Raw genomic sequence first — 18,432 nt, 5'->3', positions numbered from 1 at the left:
CAACGAGATTTGTAAAGCCTGGGAAACCCTATAGAGCAGTGGTTCTCAACCTGTGGGTCGCGACCCCATTGGGGGGTCGAATGACTCTTTCACCGGGGTCCCCCGTTTCATAACTGTAGCAAAATGACAGTGATGAAGTAACAACAAAACTCATCTTATGGTTTGGGGGGGTCACCACTGCATGAGGCACTGTATGAACGGGTCGCGGCGTTAGGGAGGCTGAGAACCACCGCTGTAGAGAGCCGCCGTGAGTCAGAATCCACTCGGTCCACCGCGGTGGGCTTTCCCAGGGCCCTCCCCTCCCCGAGCCAAATCCACTGCCTTGGGCTGGTGTAGAGTCCTGGCTCGCCATGTGTCACGGAGTGAAGCTGGCCCTGCAGAGGCCTCTGTGGACTGTCGTCTTTACGGGGGGCCCTGGTGGTCAGATGGTCACTCTTGGGCTGCTGGACAGTATGGCCAGGGAGGCCCTCGGGGTCCTCACTGTGGTGACCTGAGCCAGGGCTGTAATGGGTCCTCTCTGCAGAGCAGTGACCACTCCGCCGGGGCCTCCGGATGGGAAGATCCAGAGTGGAGGGACGAGGTGGGCGTGGTGATCAGTGTAGTGGCCTGGTCGGGGGTCCTCACAGTGCCCTCTGTCCCCGTAGCCTCACCGTTCCTGCTGTTTGCCAACCGCCGGGATGTGCGGCTAGTGGACGCCGGCGGTGTCAAGCTGGAGTCCAGCATCGTGGTCAGCGGGCTGGAGGACGCGGCCGCCGTGGACTTCCAGTTCTCCAAGGGCACCGTGTACTGGACGGACGTGAGTGACGAGGCGATCAAGAAGACCTTGCTGAACCACACGGGGGCCGCCATGCAGACCGTGGTCATCTCAGGCCTGGTCTCGCCTGACGGCCTGGCCTGCGACTGGGTGGGGAAGAAGCTTTATTGGACGGACTCAGAGGCCAACCGTGTCGAGGTGGCCGACCTCAATGGGACGTCCCGCAAGGTGCTCTTTTGGCAGGATCTGGACCAGCCCCGGGCCATCGCCCTGGACCCCGCCCATGGGTAAGCCAGCGCCCTTGACGGGGAGTTTGGGGGCCAGGGATTCCCACCACTCCCACCTTTGCAATTTCAGGGGCCTTGATTGCTGTCACAGCCAAGACGGAGCCGTCTTAAGGTGCACTCTCCTCTCCCAGTAGGTGGGGTCCAGAGTTCTCCCCTCATTAGCCCCGCTGCTTTGGAAAGTGCTCTGTGGTGGGAAATGTGTTGGTCAGCACGACACCTTCCCAGGCGTCCAGTCCAACACCAGCAACGGCTCCCTCCTTTTTGGCGGTGTCCCTCACATTTCCACTAGCTGTTGTCAGTGTGTCCTTCAAGATGTCCCCACGGCCGAGACCCCGAAGGTGACGGCCTGCTAGTGTGTGTGTGTGTTATGTGTAGGTGTGATGGTGTGTGTGATGAGTGGTTGTGGTGTGTGTGTGTGAGGTGTATGACAGCCCCCACAATTGAATGGGTCCAAGGGCAGTTGTGTAATTGAGGGGTAAATTAAAGAGACATCAGACAAGATAAGGCATACAAGGGCTCACCTTTCATCTGGCCACGATCTCAGCAGCCAGGTCCAGCAGAGAATCTATTTGCAACTAAAGCTTATATACACCTAGGGGGTGTGCAAGTCCCCTAATTACAAGTAGCAGGGAGGGGTTGAACAATAGGCATACGTGCAACAGGAGGGGGATGAGCTAGGGGTGTGCACTCAATAGGAAGGGGGGCATTAGGGGCATACCTGTGACAAGATGGGCAGACTCTAGATTCAAGACAGCAGCCTAACCTTGGTCCTCTGTGAGTTAACTTGACGTTGTCTTTGGGCTCTCCTCCAGGGGAACAGTCCACTATCCTTATCAGCAGGGAGTGGGCCCCACCTATGGTGGGGCAGACAATAGGGTCCGATTGCTCTAGAACAGGGGTCCTCAAACTACAGCCCACAGGCCACATGCGGCCCGCCCGAGGACATTTATCAGGCCAGCAGGGTGTTTTTGCCCCGTTTTGCTTTTTCACTTCAAAATAAGATATGTGCGGTGTGCATAGGAATTTGTTCATAGTTTTTTAAAAAAACTATAGTCCAGCCTTCCAACGGGTCTGAGGGATAGTGAACTGGCCCCCTGTTTAAAAAGTTTGAGGACCCCTGTTCTAGATGGCTGATAACCCTCAGGGAGATGACCTCTAAGCAATTGACCTCCAAGTGGATCTTCATTGACCATGTGTTAGCAAGCAGTGTCTTAGGTTTTGTTAGGTTTCTCAGGTTTTTGGTTCTTGGCTTTGCACGAGAAAGAATTCACTCGGAAGTGGTTTTACAAAGGACAGAGTAGTTTCAGGTTGGACAGTCACTGAACACAGGCAACCTCGCGGGACTGCACACCCACACACGGAGCCCGAGACCTCGTCCCAGCGGAGAGCAGCAGCCGGAAAAGGGCAATGGGGTTCGAGGTTCCGGCCTTTAGGGCCTTCTGCTGGGAGGCATGGTCGACGGTACTGGTTGACCCCATTGGCTGAATTAAGCCCACCTGGCCCAGTTTGGGCCCTCCCAGGTGTACCGCCTACCTGGCTGGGGCTTGAATTTGGAGCATACCCAGTTAGTCTTTAGGGGGCCGTTAGGCACGGAGAGGGTCAACCCAGGTCCCTGTTTCTAGCTACCTAACAGTTTGGCATATAATGTGGGGGGACAGCTTGTGGGATAACCTTTCTGTATCCCACAGCAAGGTGTGTTGTGACATATGTGTGAGAGTGTGTGTGTGTGAGACAAGAGATAGATGTATGTGTGTGTCCCACAGAACCAAGGCACCCAAAGTAAATGTCTGGCACCCGGCTTTCTTGCTGGGAGTGCACATCACATTGGGGCACACACGAGTGCTGATGGCATCGGGGCGGGAGACAGGTGAGCAGGGCCCGTGTGGCGAGGACCCCTGGCCCTGAGTCCTGGCTACAGTTGCTTCTCGGGGACCAGGGAGAGCCACAGTCAGGCCTGTGCCTCCTGGACGACATGCAGAATGTCCCTTTCCTGGAATAATCAGGGTCGCAGCCAGCCCTCTACAGATGGCCACGGTACAGCTCTTCCCCAGAAGTGGGTCCCCCACCCCCACCCCGGTGGTAGGGGCCAGGCCCATGGCTCAGACTCACACTGCGCTGGGGAACCCATCCCAGCCAGCTGGCTGCTGACCCCTGGCCAGCTCGCAGCCGTCCATTTAAGGAAGGCAGTGACTTGTGGAATGAAACTCCAGGGAGGAATGCCAGTTATGCTCTGAGAGCAGAGGGGGGCCGGGCCCCCGGGTTCTGGCCTCTCCACTGGCCGCAGGGAGCCATTGGAAGGCCAGGTGCAGCTCACGGGCTCTCAATCTCCTGGTCCTTCTGATTGGCCGATGGAGGACCACCGAGCCCGCCCCCAGGGCCTCTGCTGAGTGTGGGCAGCCTTGGTGGTCTGCGGCCTGACGGGGATGCTCAGAGCACCCTGGTCCTGACCAGCTCCCCTGCTCTGCTCCCAGGAGGCCATGAGCTAGGATGGACTGGGCAGGCCAGCCTCAGTCTCCCTTTCTGTGTGATGGCAGTGAGACTATTGGTGGTGGTGGTGGGGGGTGCGGGGGCAGCCCTCCAAAGAGAAGCAGGGCACCCCCCCTTTTACTGCAGAAAACTGGGCTGTCGCCCCCTCAGATGGAGCTGCAAGGAGAACCCGGTGTCTGTCCCCAGCCTCCAGCTGAGCAGTTCAGGGCCGGGAGAGCTGGCTTGTCACTGGACATCAGAGGCGGGTCCAGCCCACCTGCCGGACACCAAGCTGCAGCCTGCTGCCCTGCTCATGAGGTCGTGGCTGGTTGGCAGCGGATCAAAGCAGCTAGCCTCCTCTAGGAAGTGGTCATTTCTCATGGCCCTCGGAGGCTACTCTCCTTGTTAAAACGTGGAGGGCCTGCCTAAACAAACGCCCACCGCCCACAACCCTGCCGCCCAGGGCAGCTACTGTCACCATCACGGTCACGCTGCCCGTGCTCAGGGCTTTAGCTCCTCTTCGGGTTTCAAGGACCCCTGGTGGCGTAGTGGTCAGACACTCGATTGCGAACCGAAAGGTCGGCAGTTCAACCCACCAGCTGCTCCGAGAGTGGCCCTCCTGCGTGCACAAAGAACCCGGCCTTGGAGACCCTCCGGGGGGCAGTCCTTTGTCCTGGAGGCCGCTGTGAGTCCCGATTGACTCGGCAGCAGCAGGTTCTTCCTGATTTTCATTTGCAAAAACCAGCCACAACCCCAAGAGTCCTAAACGGACGGGGTCACCCCTCACGCCATGTGCTGCACTACCTTCGAAGCGCGAAGGGGCACCAGCATTAGGTTGTTGGGTGCAGGTCTGACTCAACACGAAACACATCTGTTACTGTATTTGAGCATGCAGCCGCTGTGTCGGTCCATGGTTGCAGCCGCTGTGTCGGTCTGTCTCCCTGAGGGCCGCCCTCTTTTCCGCCGCTGGCCCTCCGCGGTACCGAGCATGATGTCCTTTTCCAGGCACTGGGCTCTCCTGACCGCCTGTCCAAATTACGTGAGACCAAATCTCACCATCGTCGCTTCTGAGGACCGTGCTGGTTATCCTGAGACCCAGGTCGGGGTTTCCCGCCAGTCCACGGTCCTTTCCCTCTTTGTCGCCAACACCAGAATTCAGTGGCCACCCATTCCTCTCCGGCCTTCCTGCTTCCCAGGGAGAGGAGGCCAGTGGCCATGCCTGGGTCAGGGGCACCTGCGTCTTCAATGCTTGTCAAGAGGCATCGTGCAGCAGGCTTACCCAGCACTGGGGGTGGCGGGCAGCCCAGGCGGCATCGTGGCTACACATTGGGCTGCTTACCGCAGGGTCCGCAGTTCGAAACGACCAGCCGTTCCCCTGTCGACTCCCCTAAAGAGTGACCGTCTCAAACTCACAGGGGCAGTTCTACCCTGTCCTGTAGGGTGGCTAGGCGTTGGCACGGACTCGATGGCGGTGAGTCTGGTTGGCAAATCCGCCGCCAGGGCTCTGAGATGAGGAGGTGAAGCCGGGGGCATCTGGGGGCAGTGAGACAATTGTGTGTGCTGTGGTTAGGTTCCGATGCCGAGTGACCCGAGCTCGGCACAACAGAACCCATACACTGCCCGGTCCTGCGCCCGCCTCCCAAGCCTTGTTAGGCTTGTAGTGCATCCATGACATCATGCACATGACAGAGCGTCCAGGACCGAGTAGAACTGCCGCCCCCCACCACCACCCCCGCCCCATGGGTGTTTCCAAGCCCACCCACCTTTATTGAAGCCGGCGGCCTCATCTTGCTCCTGAACAGTCGTTGGTGGGCTCAAACGGCTGACCCTTTGGTTAGAATTCAGGCACTTAGCCACTGTGCCACCAGGACTCCTTGAAGTCTGAAGGGAGCTAACACCACTGGGACTCGGTGGTAATACTGGAGCCCCTGTCTTGACGTTGGGCTTTGGTTAGTAATAAAGTATCCGGTCGGGCCCTCCACGGTAACAAGTGGGTCCCAGGAAGGCTGCGTGTGAGTTACAGGAGAAACCACACTCGGGCCACAGGCATGGACAGCACATTCTGCCCTCCGCCCCATGTTTTTGTAAACCTCAAACTGCCCTAGGAAATAAAAAGTCAACCATTTAAAGGGAGAAAGAAACAAGACCGATATTGGTATTCAGTAAAGAGCGGGGGAGTCTGAGGAGGCTCCACAAAGCTGACGGACAGGCCCCATTCTCTTTTTAATTCCATTATTCCCGCACCCCTCCACCCACTCAATGAACTTTTTGAAGCTACCTTGTACTGTGGAGTGAGAACTGGTTGACCAAGAGCCTGCTCTAACTGCCCAACACTGTTTCGGCATGAAGGTATCACGCGACTGCTGGGGGACCCTGAAGCTGTCCCCCGGCTCTTACTCACTACTCACTGGTCCTCCCCTGGGGTGAGGCTGTGGGCCGATTCACTGTCCCGGTCCCATCCACCTGTGGGGAAGCAGGTTTGTGAATTTCTTCCCCCCTCCTCCCCCCAGGTACATGTACTGGACAGACTGGGGCGAAATGCCCCGGATTGAGCGGGCAGGCATGGACGGCAGTACCCGGAGAGTCATTGTGGACTCTGACATTTACTGGCCCAACGGGCTGACCATCGACCTGGATGAGCACAAGCTGTACTGGGCCGATGCCAAGCTGAGCTTCATCCACCGGGCCAACCTCGATGGCTCCTTCCGGTGAGTTCTAGCCCCAGGTGGTTGGCAGGGGTGGTGTGTCCAGCTACCTTGCACCCCAGTACCCACCCACCAAGACAGCCAGTCTGAGCCGGTCTTCCCACAGTCCCTTCCTAGTGTCCCTTCTCCGAGGCCCATGGGGCCTGGTGTATGCTGAATTCAGACTTTTTGAGACCTCAGACTTATGGGCATAGAGTGGGCACACGCCGAGTCTCACTCCCCACTCTGGCACCTGGGATGGCACCTGCAGCTGAGCACCTGCGGGTTTCTGAGTGTTCACTCCAGAGAGGTGGCTGGCTGGACCGATGGTAGGTAACTAGATGCTGGATGGATGGACTGATGGTAGGTAGCTAGATGCTGGCTGGCTGAATCAACAGATGATATAGATGGTTAGATGAACAAATAAGTAGATGATGGGTGATAGATGATAGAAAGTGAGTGGATGGATGATAGGTAGATGGATAGATGAATAAATAGATCATGAATGGAAATGGATAGATGATGGATGGATGGATGGGTGGGTGGATGGATTGATGAATGAGTGGGGAGTGGATGGATGGATGCATGGCTGGATAGATGATTGATGGATAGATGATTTGTGGAGGTGGATGGATGGATGGGTGGCTGGATAGATGATTGATGGATAGATGATTTGTGGAGGTGGATGGATGGATGGGTGGATGGCTAGATAGAGAATGGATGGATGGTTGGCTATATGGATGATTCATCATAGGTGGGTGGATGGATAGATGATGGATGGATGACTGGGTGGATGGATAGATGGAGAGGTAGATAGGTGATGGATGGATGGATGGATGATTCTTCGAGGTGGATGGATGGGTGGGTGGATGGCTAGATAGAGGGTGGATGGATGGATGATGGATGGGTAGGTGGAGGTATAGATGATGGACGGACAAATGGCTAGATGATGATGCATACAAAGGTGGGTGGGTGGATGGGTAGACAGACAACTGCTGAGTTGACTGACTTGTGGTGACAGGACAAAACCAGTGTGGTCTTTCACGGCCCTCGCAATCACCTGCATACGTGAGCTGATCGTTGCAGCGGTCGGAACTCGACATCTCACAGAGGGTCTCCCTCGCCCTCAGTGGGCCCCCCACCTTATCTCAGTGTCCACAGACTCACACAAAAACAGGTTTCCTCAGCTGGGCACCGTCCTTACTGCTCACGCACTGGCATTGAGCGCATCCCAGGACGGAGAACCGCCGCCCCGGTAGCTTCCAAGGCTGACTGTCTCTGGGAGCAGAGGGCCTCGTCTTTCTCCAGCTGGGCACGGTCACCGCCCGGAAGAGCAGAGCTTCTTCCACGTGGAGGCCACACCGTCGGCAACAGTGGAGTCCGTGCCAGCCCCACTTTTAATGGGTTGTGAATGAACAGGAGGGGGCACTAGTGCCGGGAACTGGCTACCTGCCCCCGGGTGTGTCTGCCCTGGTCCCTTCTCTCCGTCTCACCTTGCCAGGCGCCAACATTCTTTTGACTGGTTGGATAGGCACAGAATTGACCGATGGCCCCACTGCCCTTTGCGCACGACTTGGGGGGGCTCTCATTGCCGCTGCCTTTGACAGGGGCCCCACACACCTTGGGCAACATCTGTGGGGGTGTGGCTCCAGGGACACCCTCCCTGGGCTGGCTGGACGTGTTCCTGGTGCTCTTGTGTAGCTGGACCAGCCGTGGGACACAAGCTCTGGTGCCCAGGGGTCAGGCAGGGCTCTGACGGCAGCTCCTCTTCTGTGCCTCCACAGGCAGAAGGTGGTGGAGGGCAGCCTGACGCACCCCTTTGCGCTGACGCTCTCTGGGGACACGCTGTTCTGGACGGACTGGCAGACCCGCTCCATCCACTCCTGCAACAAGAAGACAGGCGAGAAGCGCCGGGAGATCCTGAACTCCCTCTACTCACCCATGGACATCCAGGTGCTCAGCTCGGAGCGCCAGCCCCACTGTGAGTGCCCGCTGGCCGCCAGGAGGAACTCTCGCTAGAGTCGGGGTGTGCAGAGCCCCATGCAGAGCTCAAGGGGGGCTGTCTTCAGACTTAGCAGTGGATTCTGCTCCCCTTCCCCCACGCAGGGAAGGCTGCCTTGTTTTCAAGGCCCAGCAATGATGCACATGCTGACGTGGGCAATATGGCAGGTCTGGTGCCAGTCTCCTGAAATATAGCAGGTCCAAGGGGGGCCCCTGAGTGTTTCATTTTCCCCGTGCTTGTAAGTCATGTTGGCACCTATGAAGTGCCCGGAGAAGACGAAAACCAAACTCACTGCCATGGAGTTGGTATGGACTTGTAGCAGCCCTACAGGGCAGGCTGAACTGCCTGCCCCGTGAGTTTCTAAGACACTGTTTACGGGACGCTGGTGGTTCTGAACTTCAGCCCTGGCGGTGAGCAGCCCTACACTACACGTAACCATTCCGCCACCAGGGCGCCTGCTCTAATTCCGGGAGCCTGGCTCTGCGCTGCCCAGAGTCAGAGTCAACGCCTTGATGACAAAGGGGTTTTGCTTTCAAGCCCTGCATGTGCCCTGGACAGAGGGGGGTGCCAGAAACAATGGGGGCGCAGGGGGGCGGCTCGGCCCCACACCCCAGGCACGTCTGAGCTGGTGCCACTGAAACTACATGGCTAACCGCCCAGGGCCCCTGACTCAAGGAGCCGGCCATCCCTGCACAGGGAGCCAGCTAGCCTGCTGACCTGGCAGTGTGTCCTGGTGTGGGAGCCCCGGGGTAGCTCTGGGCAATGCCCTTGGATGGAAGGCTCTTCAGGAAAGGGAGGGCTTTTTTGCTGAAGGATTTGGGTGGGTGGGGGGCAATGCAGGAAGCTGTTCCCGGGAACACAGTGCAGGCATGGCTGGGTCTCTGGGGTGGTGGGATGGTCACAGTGTGCTCGGAGAAAATATAGAGCCTGAAGGTCTCGGAGGAGCACCCAGAAGGCCATGATGGGGCGAGGGAACCATGGGAAAGGGTCCTGATGCTAAGTGGGGAGGGCATGTGGGGGGTGGGAGCCGTAGGAGGTGGAGAGTTGTAAGTCCTGTTCTGGAACCTTCCATCACGCTGCCTTGGCTTCCCCAGACCACACGCCATGTGAGGAGGACAATGGGGGCTGCTCCCACCTCTGTCTGCTGTCCCCCCTGGAGCCTTTCTACACGTGCGCCTGCCCCACCGGGGTGCAGCTCCAGGACAACGGCAAGGCATGCAAGGCAGGTAAGGTGCCACAGGTGAGCAGGGGGGCGGGCAGGTGCTGGGCGAGAGCCTCCTGTGGTGGCTTTCTCCGGATGGTCTCGGTGCCAGTTATCCTGAGGAGCCAGCACGGGCTGGGTTCTGTGTCAACTCCACCATCGCTAACCTCCTTGAGGAGTCCAGGTCCCTGCCTACACTGTCGTCATGACGACAGATGGGGGAGCATGCTGCCCAGCCAGTGGGGATTGCAATGTAAGTTGCTGCTGGTATGAACACGGAAACAGAACCCATTTTTGTGGCAAAGGACAGTGTGGGAGAACCCGGTGAAACAAGACCTGATCCCGCAACCCCACCTCCCCCTAACAGGTGCATTCCCTTTTCCTGCCTTATTGGGCCCCGAGGTCCTCCCGAGACATGCATGTTCTATGTGGTGACACGTATCAGACAGGAAGTAGGCAGGCACACAGATGAGTAACATCATTATAAACCACCGTGAGGATAGTGATTCGGTCAATCCAAGATTCTATAGGAGAATCCAGATAAAAAATAGGCTGGGGAAGGGAAGGGGGGAGACGGAGTTCCAGAACAGAATACCTAGTTCTCATGGAATCCAGAGTTTCTGGAGCCATAGAGGCTGGACGAGGCCTGCGAAACAATTGCCCCGTGAGGTTCTTTGAACCTTACACCGAAACTCTCTCGGGAAGCCTTCTTAAAACCAAACGGCCGTCTAGCTGAACAGCTAAGAATGTCTGCCTCCGCGTTGTGGGGCCCAAGTGGACAAAGGGAGGGCAGGTTCAGGGGCAGAAGGACTCAGAAAAGGCGGCGAGCCTGGTCCGTAGCCCAAGCACTGTAATTGAAGCTCTGGGCTTGTCCGCCTTTGGTTAAGCCAGAGAATCAAGTTCCTCGTGCACGTGTTGAGTGTTGCTGGGGTGCAGCAGAGAGGGCCCGGGGGGTGGGGGTTCCAGACCCTCCTCGAGCTTGTCCAAGGGCCCCTGGGGGTTGCAGCATCCCCCCTGTGCAGCCTAGCTTGGGGCGTTTGCCAGCTTCTGTGGTCCCAGTGTTGCTGGCCCCCCAGCCTCACCTGTAGGCTTTCACCGGTGGCTTAGCAGCCAGCCCTGCCCTTCCGGCCGGAAGCGTTCCCAGGCCAGAGCTGCTGGGCGATAGGTGCTGACAAAGCAGCTCCTCAGATTTCCCACCATCCTCCCTGGCCTTGGAGGATTTGCACACACACACACACACACAGCCACACACACACACACACACAGCCCCCCCTCCCCCTTCCCCACCCCTGTCCAGCCAGGAAGGACACTTTTACAAATCCCTCCAGTGGAGAATGCCAACAAGAAAAACGTTTTTGTTTTCATTGGAGAGGCCTGGCTTGAGTGGAAGTGTGGGCCGGGCCGGGCCCCCACTGTGGATGGTGTGGGGGGGCTGGGGGATTTCCACAGGACCTCCGCCTCTCTGCTCTCCCCCAGATGCCCTCACGGGGAGGGGGTGCAGTGTATCAAAAGGAGGAACAAGCTCTTAGAAGAGACCAAAGGACAGGACCAAGAGTCTTGCTTTGCATGAGAATGTGACCCTCGTAGAGTTAACCCCGCCCCTTTTCTTTTGTTCTAAGACAGGTTCCCAAGCTTGGCCTCTTGGCTGCTCCCACAAAGAGCCCAACTTGCTGCCCTGGTTGGCGACCCTGTGTGCGCGAGTAAAGGGGGCCCCACTGTGTGTTCAGGGCCTGATTCTTTTCAGGGGAGTGTGTATTCACCATGTGTACCCCACCCCGATCCTGGCCAGGGGTCCCAGGCCTGCTGCCCTACCTGGGTCCTTAGCTGGCTGAGTGGGGGCTGCTGACGGCCTCTTGGTCACCAGCCCCGTATCCCCCAGCTGCTGACCCCTCTCTTCAAAGGAATATCTGTTGACGGACGGGGTTCTGAGTTCTGTCTCAGCCTCTCTCAGTGCAGACAGGTGGGAAGTGGATGCTCCCCCCGACTGGTCTGTTTGGAGGCAGACACGTACCCCAAAGACCCTTCACGGGCGAGTCAGGGAGGGGAGGGGGGGTGCTGTGCGTGAGGCAGTGGCGAGCGAGCACTTCAGCCTTCGCTGAAGAAGGGGCCACACCACCACCTGGGCTTTTAGGGGGGGCCACACCTGCCCTCTGGCTTTAATCCCTTGTCACACGATATCATGTAAACGCACCCACTGCCGGCAAGTGACTCTGACTCATAGCGACTCCGTAGGACAGGGAACAGCTGGGGCCCAGGGTTCCCAGGGCTGCAGCCTTTGTAGGAGCAGGTGGCCTCCCCTTTCTCCTGTGGGGCGGCTGGTGGGTTTGAACTGCTGACCGTGCAGTGAGCTGTCCAACTCTTCACCACTGTGCTCCCAGGACTCCACTGTGGGCCCCATAGGACAGCGTAGGACTGGCCCTGGGGGTTCCTGAGACTGTCGCTCTTTATAGGACGAGAAAGTCCCACCATTCTCCTCTGGAGCGGCTGGTCTTGCCATTAGCCCAGCTCGTAACCACGTAACCACGCCACCACCAGGGCCCCTCCAGGGTTCTTGAAGTGAGGGTTAAAAAAGCCAGACCCTCTGCCATCGAATTGATTCTCACGTATAGTCGTCACCCTGCGGGACAGAGTCGAACGGCCTCTGTGGGTTTCTGAGCCTGTGCCCCTTTGCTGGAGCAGAAAGTCTGAAGCTTCTCCGGTGGAGCAGCTGGCGAGTTTGAACCACTGGTCTTGCGGTTCAAAGCTCCCCGTGTAACCCCCTGTGCCACCAGGGCTTTCCAAGGGTGCATAGGTGCAGGTTAAGGAAACCAACTGCCATTGAGTTGACTCCACGCTAGTGACCCTCCTGCACAGAAAGGTGCCCATGCGTGTCCGAGGCTGTACATCTCTACGGGGCAGACAGCCTCGTTTCTCTCCCATGGACCGGCTGGTGGGTTCGAACACCCAGCTCTGCAGTTCGCAGCCCAGCAGCGCAGGGCCCATTGCATAACCAGGGCTACGTACCACATCAGTGGTTGGCGTCCATCATCTGAGCAGGCCACTGGCTTCCCTCCAGGCCTCGAGCGTCTGTGGCCAGTGTCACCTGGTGTCTCCCTGGGTGTGTGGAAGCGTGGCTTTTACCAACTCTGCTGGCACTGCTTGTGCAAACTGCCGGAGACCGGCGGCTGGTGATGGCTAAGCAAAGTGGCCGGCAGGGGGCACTGTCAGTGGAGCGTCACTGGCAATGCTGGAGTTTCGCAGTCCCAGTAAGCCGGGCGAGAGGGGCATCAGAACTGGCTTGAGGGGGCAGTGCCCACGAGGGGCTGCCAGCATGGTGGGCATCATCGAGGCTGGCTATTTGCTTGGAGGGGGAGATCCTTGGAGCCTTTTCTTGGGTGTGGGAGAGTCCCTGAGGGCCGGCGTCCCAGGGTTGGGAAGGTTGTGGAGAAGGAGGCGGGGCAGTGCTGGGGGCGGCCGGGCCTTTTGGAAGGGGACACTGGCAAGGAGCCCGGTGTAGGTGGTCTGGGAGGCCCAGTGGGTAGGTCATCTCGTGCATGCATTGCTCTCCAATTCCAGAGCCCGTGTACAAGGCATGATCGCCAGCCGTGTGCTCTTTGGGCCATGCCTCAGCCTCTCTGGGCATGCATCCGTTTCCTGCCCCTGCACCGGGGGAGGCACTGGGGATGGCCAGGCTGAACTGCAAGCAGAGGAAGACCCGGCTGTTCTTGGGTACCAGCAGAACTTGAGCGAGAAGTTGGGGCTGGAGCCAGTGGGCATCGGTTTCATGCCAGGAGAGTGGGCACCCAGCCTGGGCAGCCATAGGGGCAAGGAGGTGGTGGCAGTGGTAGAGGTGAGGGCAGCTATATGCTTGGAGGGACAAAGGCTGGTGTTGGGCTGGGGGTGGGGGGGGCGTCTGGGAACTGGGCCTGAGTGTCATATTAATCCGGTGTCGCATATGGGTCATCCAGACCGCGGCCCCCCGGACCTATCCAACCCAAATCCCCAAGTGAAGGGGCAGAGGGGAGGGGTGCTGAGAGCATTCGCAGGCTCTGGGGAGGCTGTGAGCAGCCCAGCTGGGGGGACCCTGGGGGTTTCCAGAAATTTCTCATTTGCAGGCTAGTTTCGTGCAGCCTCAGACCCCAGGCTCTCTCACACCGGGGCTCTGATGCCAATGTTCCGGGAGCCGCAGGTGAACGTGGGCTTCCTGCTTCGGAACAAATGAGCGGCATGGGCCCGCCCCTCCCACAAAGGGTGGGGAGCAGGTGATGATGGGAGGTCTCGGGGTGGGGGGGACGCAAGTGGGCATCTCGAGGCTGGAAATTCAGCGCACCCCCAGATATCTCGGTTAAAGAGCTGGCAAACAATTCCTAATAATGGGGGGCCGTGAGGAGCCCGTCCCCGAGTCACAGCTGCCCACTGCCACGCTCTGGGGTTCTCAGGACCACGGGGAGCCGGGCCAGAGGGTGGATGGCCGGGCTTGGAGCCCCCGGAATGTAGACCCGTGCTCAGTGAAGGCCCCGCCCCCTACCCCGTGGAGTGTGTGACAGCAGCCCGCAGGTGGGGGTGAGACTGAGACAGGCACCCTCCCTAGTTTTGGGGGTCCCTCTCCAAACCTCTGCCTTTCCTTTCAGCCCAGCATCCCCACTGGCCATGGTGGGGCAGGGGGGCAGCTCCACTGGTTCTGGGGTACAGGGTCCCCTGCGCGCAGTCCCTCATGCCGAGCTTTGTCGGGGGCTGCTGACTATGAGTCTGCCCCCGAAGGGCACCCCCCACCCCAACAGATCCACCCAGCCCCAGCCTCCCAGGCTTCCGTGTGAACAAAGATGGGGGTGGGGGGAGGCTGGCCTCCTCCATCCCCCCGCCCGGTGGCGCGCAGCTGGCTCTAATTAGCCCATGTTTTTCCAATTATGTGGAATGAACTGAAACAGCCGCCGCAGTGAGGCCTTATTTGGGAGTCAGCGCCGCAGGACAGGCCCTCCGAGGGAGGCCTTCGTTGCCACCAGCCCCTTCCAGAACGTGCCCCTGTTGCCTGGGCTTCTGCTGCCCACGTTGGGCAGGCAGCCCTCCTGGTTGGGGGGCGGGGACCCATACCGGGCACACGCTTTCTGCTCTGTGGGTACTGAATGATGGCTTTTCTATGGCTTCATTCGCTTGAGGGCTGGTCAGGCCGGGGTCCAGGCACCCCCCCACCCCTCAGTCCTCTGCAGAGGGGGCTGTGGGCCAGCAGCAGGGCGGGTGTCAGGCGTGGTCTGGGTGATTGTCAGCCCAGCGTCTGGCCCAGCAGCCAGTGGGGGCAGGGCAGCTAGGGGAACAGAGGGGGCCCGTGTTGGGGTCTGACAGCAGTCTGACAGCTGGGGGCTTCTCTGTCTGTTGGGTGGATTAGCCCAGGCGGCGGTGCGGGAGGGGTGGGGGGGTCGGGTATAAGGGGTGTTTGTTGGGAGCCTGGCTGTCTTGCCACTTACAGGGACTCCAGCCAAAAGAGACCTTTGGGGCCCCCGAGGCTGCCACCAGGCTGGGAGTGGCGGGGGACTTTACAAACAGCCGGCAGCTACTGTGCCTGCCTCAGACCGGGAGTTTGTATCTGGGAGGGCCAGGCCAGGAACACGAGGGGCTTCTGTGATTGTGGTTGTTGGGGTTTTTTTGGGGGGCGGGGGGCAGAAACCCAGTCTCTTTACCTTCGCGATGTTATTTAAACACACACCCCTTCCACAGCTCTCCACCCCGCACCCTACAGGGACCCGGTGGCATTCTGTGAGCTGTGTGGCCACGTGGGCAGGGGCCCTCGAGTGGTTCCGACCCACTGCGACCCTGTGCACAACAGAACAAAACACTGCCCGGCCCTGCGCCCGCCTCACCATGGTGCCTGGCTGAGGCCCAGGTCCATCTCCTGGAGGACTGCCTTTTTCACTGCCCCTCCGCTTGACCGAGCCCGATGCCCTTCTCCAGGGACTGGCCTTTCCAGTTCAGCTCAAATAGTGTTTGTTTGGAAGTAGACTGGGGGCATCGATTGGTAGAAGGTGCTAAGATAATCTCTGCCTAGTGGTTTGGGGGTCCAACCTGCCTCTGTACGTACGTACAGAGAGGCCAAGGGGTCCCAGACCCCTCGAAGGAAATGCGACTACTGACCATAGCACTGCACTGCCTGTTAGTGAGGAGTCAGTTGTCCAGGGCCTTTTGAGGTGTGGGACTAGGGGCAGGGAGTCTCTGGGCAGTGCCAGGCTGACCCCTGAAAGGCTACAAGTTCAAGTCTGCCTGGAAGTGCCCAGAAGAAAGGGCTAGTGATCCACTTCCTGGGTCCCCACAGTCAGTGCGGGAGACTGGGATACGCACGGAGGCATCTGGGCTGTGCACGCCATTTGCCTGTGGCCAGCTCACCTAAAGGTGGGCCGCTGAACCCAGCCAGCCAGCCAGCAGTACCGAGGAAGAAAGGCCTGGTGAACTTTGTCTGAAAAATCAGTCTGGGAAAACAAAAGGCCAAGGAGCATAGGGTGACTGAGGCTGCTGTGCTCGCTACGGGGTGGTCAAGTCCACAGCTGTGGTGGCTGCCGGGCTGGGAGGTCGCGACAGCCGTGTGGTGGCCCGAACTTGAGGCTGAGAGAGGAAGACTCTATGGGTCACTTGCTCAGGCCACTCGGGCTGCCTGGGCCTCCTTCCGGAGCAGTGGCACCCTCTCATCAAGTTCACTGGGGTGCAGCACCTGCTGGCCAGCTGCTTCCAAATGCCCCTATGCTGACGGAGGCTGAGGCCGGCCATGCCGGGGACAGCTGTGACCAGAGCCAGCACCGGATCTGGCCCCTTTGTGCCTGTGACCCTGTGGTCACTCAGCTCGGCTTCCCTGGCCAGCATATCAAGTTGTGGCCGCAGGGTTTGCCCAGCTGCTGATCCCAGGCGGCAACGGAGAAGCTCGCCAACCTCCTGCATGCCTTGTGGCCGTGTGCACACCGACTGGCCTGCTCTGCAGCCCCTAGCTGGGTGGGGGTCTGGCTCAGCTCTGCCTCCTGTGGAAGCTGCCAGAGGGGGCACTGGAGGGAGCCCCAGAGCTTCCGGTCAAGCTTGGTGACATCAGGGAGGCACGTGGCATGCCAGCATCTTGGGAGAAGGGAGCTGTTGGGTGAAGCACTCTCTTGGGAGCCTCTGGGCCGGCTGGAGCAGCCAGGTGCTGTCCTTCGAACAGCAGCCGGGCCAGGGGCTGTTGTGAGGCCTACTGTCCACTGCTTAGCTCAAAGGCACCCCAAGCCTGCCATGCTGGGGCTCTGGCTGCTGTGGGTTGCCGTGGCGACAATTCAGACTAGAGCTGGCTTTCTGAGTTTCGAGGTAGATCGCCGGGCCTTTCCACCCCAGGAGGTGCTCAGACCACCGTGGCGTGCGAAGGCCGTGGGACTCTGAGCACACGCGTCTTCAGAACGCTCCTAGGGAAACCCAGGAGCTCTGGGTTCATTTCTCCCATGAACGTTCGAAGCCCTCTTGTGTTTAAAGGAGCCCTGGTGGCGGGGATGGGTTACATGCCGGGCTGCTCACCTCAAGGTCAGCAGTTCAAAACCACCAGCCGCTCTGTGGGAGGAAGACAAGGCTTTCTACGCCCATAAAGAGTGACGGCCTCGGGAGCCCCCAGAGGGGGCTACTCTGTCCTGTCAGGATCGAGTCCATGGCAGCGAGCTTGGCTTGTTTGTTTTCTCCCGTCGAGGCTGGCACTGTCTTCCTGGCTGTGGCCCTGTGTGACATTGGGATGAGGTGTCCCTGAGGACAGAGTGGACTCAGGGCCGCCCCAGAGCCCTGTGCAGGAGCTGTGCCCCACGGCCCAGCCTTGACCCCTTGGGCAGACCCAGCGGGCATCCACAGGCGGACCCCAGCCCTGTCTACCCAGCTGCAGGCTGGCCCCGGTGCTCTCCAGTCCGGCCCTTCTAGAACCTTCCCTCTCGCCCTCTGTGCTGGCGTTCACACGGAACATGCCAGGTCTGGTGCCAGCCCTGGTGTGGGGATGGGGTGTGGTGACGTGGGTAACCAGGTCTGGGTGGATGATGGCAGAGAGGTCACACATTGGCTATGTGTACAATGAGAGGATGTGGAGGCAGCCCCCTCGAGTTGTGGGTGCTGCCCCCGGAGCAAGGAGGGTCTGGAGCTGCCGGGCAGGGCTCCCCGGGACTGTGCCCTCCACCTGGACAGGTTTGCTTCTTTAACGACGAGCAGCATTGCACTGGGCAGGCAAGTTGTCTGAACGCTGAAAGGAAACCCTCTGGCCAAGCTGCTCTTTTCGAAACAGTTCAGTTGCAAGTGTTTAAACAAACTCCTGGTCCCAGGCCGAGCAGGCCTGGCCTCACTGCCCCGCCACCCCTAACTGCCTCAGGGCTGCCCCTAACCTGTGGCACACAGGGTCTTCTTGGGGTCCCAGGTCTGGGCAGTCAGCAGGTAGGCTGGACGCTCTCCTACGTCCTAGGCAATGAGTCTCTTTCCAAAAAACGGAAATAAAACCCTGTGGAGCCCTATAGCCCCGGAGGTGTCCAAGGCCCCCATGGGCTCAGTTAGCCCCACAGGTAATTTCCCCAGTGGTTAATGACCACCTCAGGTGCCCTGATGGCGTAGTGGTTTCAAGTTGGGCTGTTAACCCTAAGGTCCGCAGATTGTAGGCACCAAGGGTGCTTAGAAGAAAGACGGGTTTTCTACTCCTGTAGAGAGTTACAGTCTCGGAAACTCACAAGGGCAGTTCAACCTTGCCCTATAGGGTCACCGTGGGTTGGCATCAACTCGATGGCATTGAGTTATCAGTCTGAGTAATCGCCGGCTTTGCCTTGGTCTAGGGAGCTGGTGCCTGCCTGTTGGGGAAGGTCTGTGTGAGAGCCTGGCTGTGGGAGAGCCAGACAGGTTCGCTTGTCTCCGGAGGCTCCGGTGTGTGTGGGACCACGCCAGAGTCCTGACTTAGTGACAGCACAGAAATCCCATAGGTGCTTGGAGCCGGACACCAGACTCCAGCACCCCCCCACCCCCCCCAATCTGCATGTCGTCTTTCCTTCAGAGTGCCCATGATAGAGAGTGGTCATCAGGTCACTGATGGCCTCTTCCCA

The 18,432-nt window shown here is 59.2% G+C and overlaps 1 protein-coding gene across 1 annotated transcript in view; it reads left to right on the top strand.

Moving 5' to 3' along the window:
- Positions 1–350: 350 nt before the first annotated feature.
- LRP5 (LDL receptor related protein 5) overlaps positions 351–18,432 on the top strand; it is a 57,929-nt gene continuing 39,847 nt past the window's right edge. Inside the window, exons 1-5 of the mRNA XM_030887540.2 lie at positions 351–450; positions 645–1,041; positions 6,018–6,215; positions 7,976–8,172; positions 9,288–9,419. Of these exons, the coding sequence (XP_030743400.1) occupies positions 351–450; positions 645–1,041; positions 6,018–6,215; positions 7,976–8,172; positions 9,288–9,419 (1,024 nt within the window). The remainder of the gene's footprint in view (positions 451–644; positions 1,042–6,017; positions 6,216–7,975; positions 8,173–9,287; positions 9,420–18,432) is intronic.

Source organism: Echinops telfairi, unplaced genomic scaffold (genome assembly GCF_000313985.2).
Source record: "Echinops telfairi isolate 266 unplaced genomic scaffold, ASM31398v2 ScPeMD7_7417;HRSCAF=8455, whole genome shotgun sequence".
NCBI lineage: Eukaryota > Metazoa > Chordata > Mammalia > Afrosoricida > Tenrecidae > Echinops > Echinops telfairi.
The sequence above is the reverse complement of the archived record's forward strand: the minus strand, read 5'-3'. Positions and strand labels throughout refer to the sequence as shown.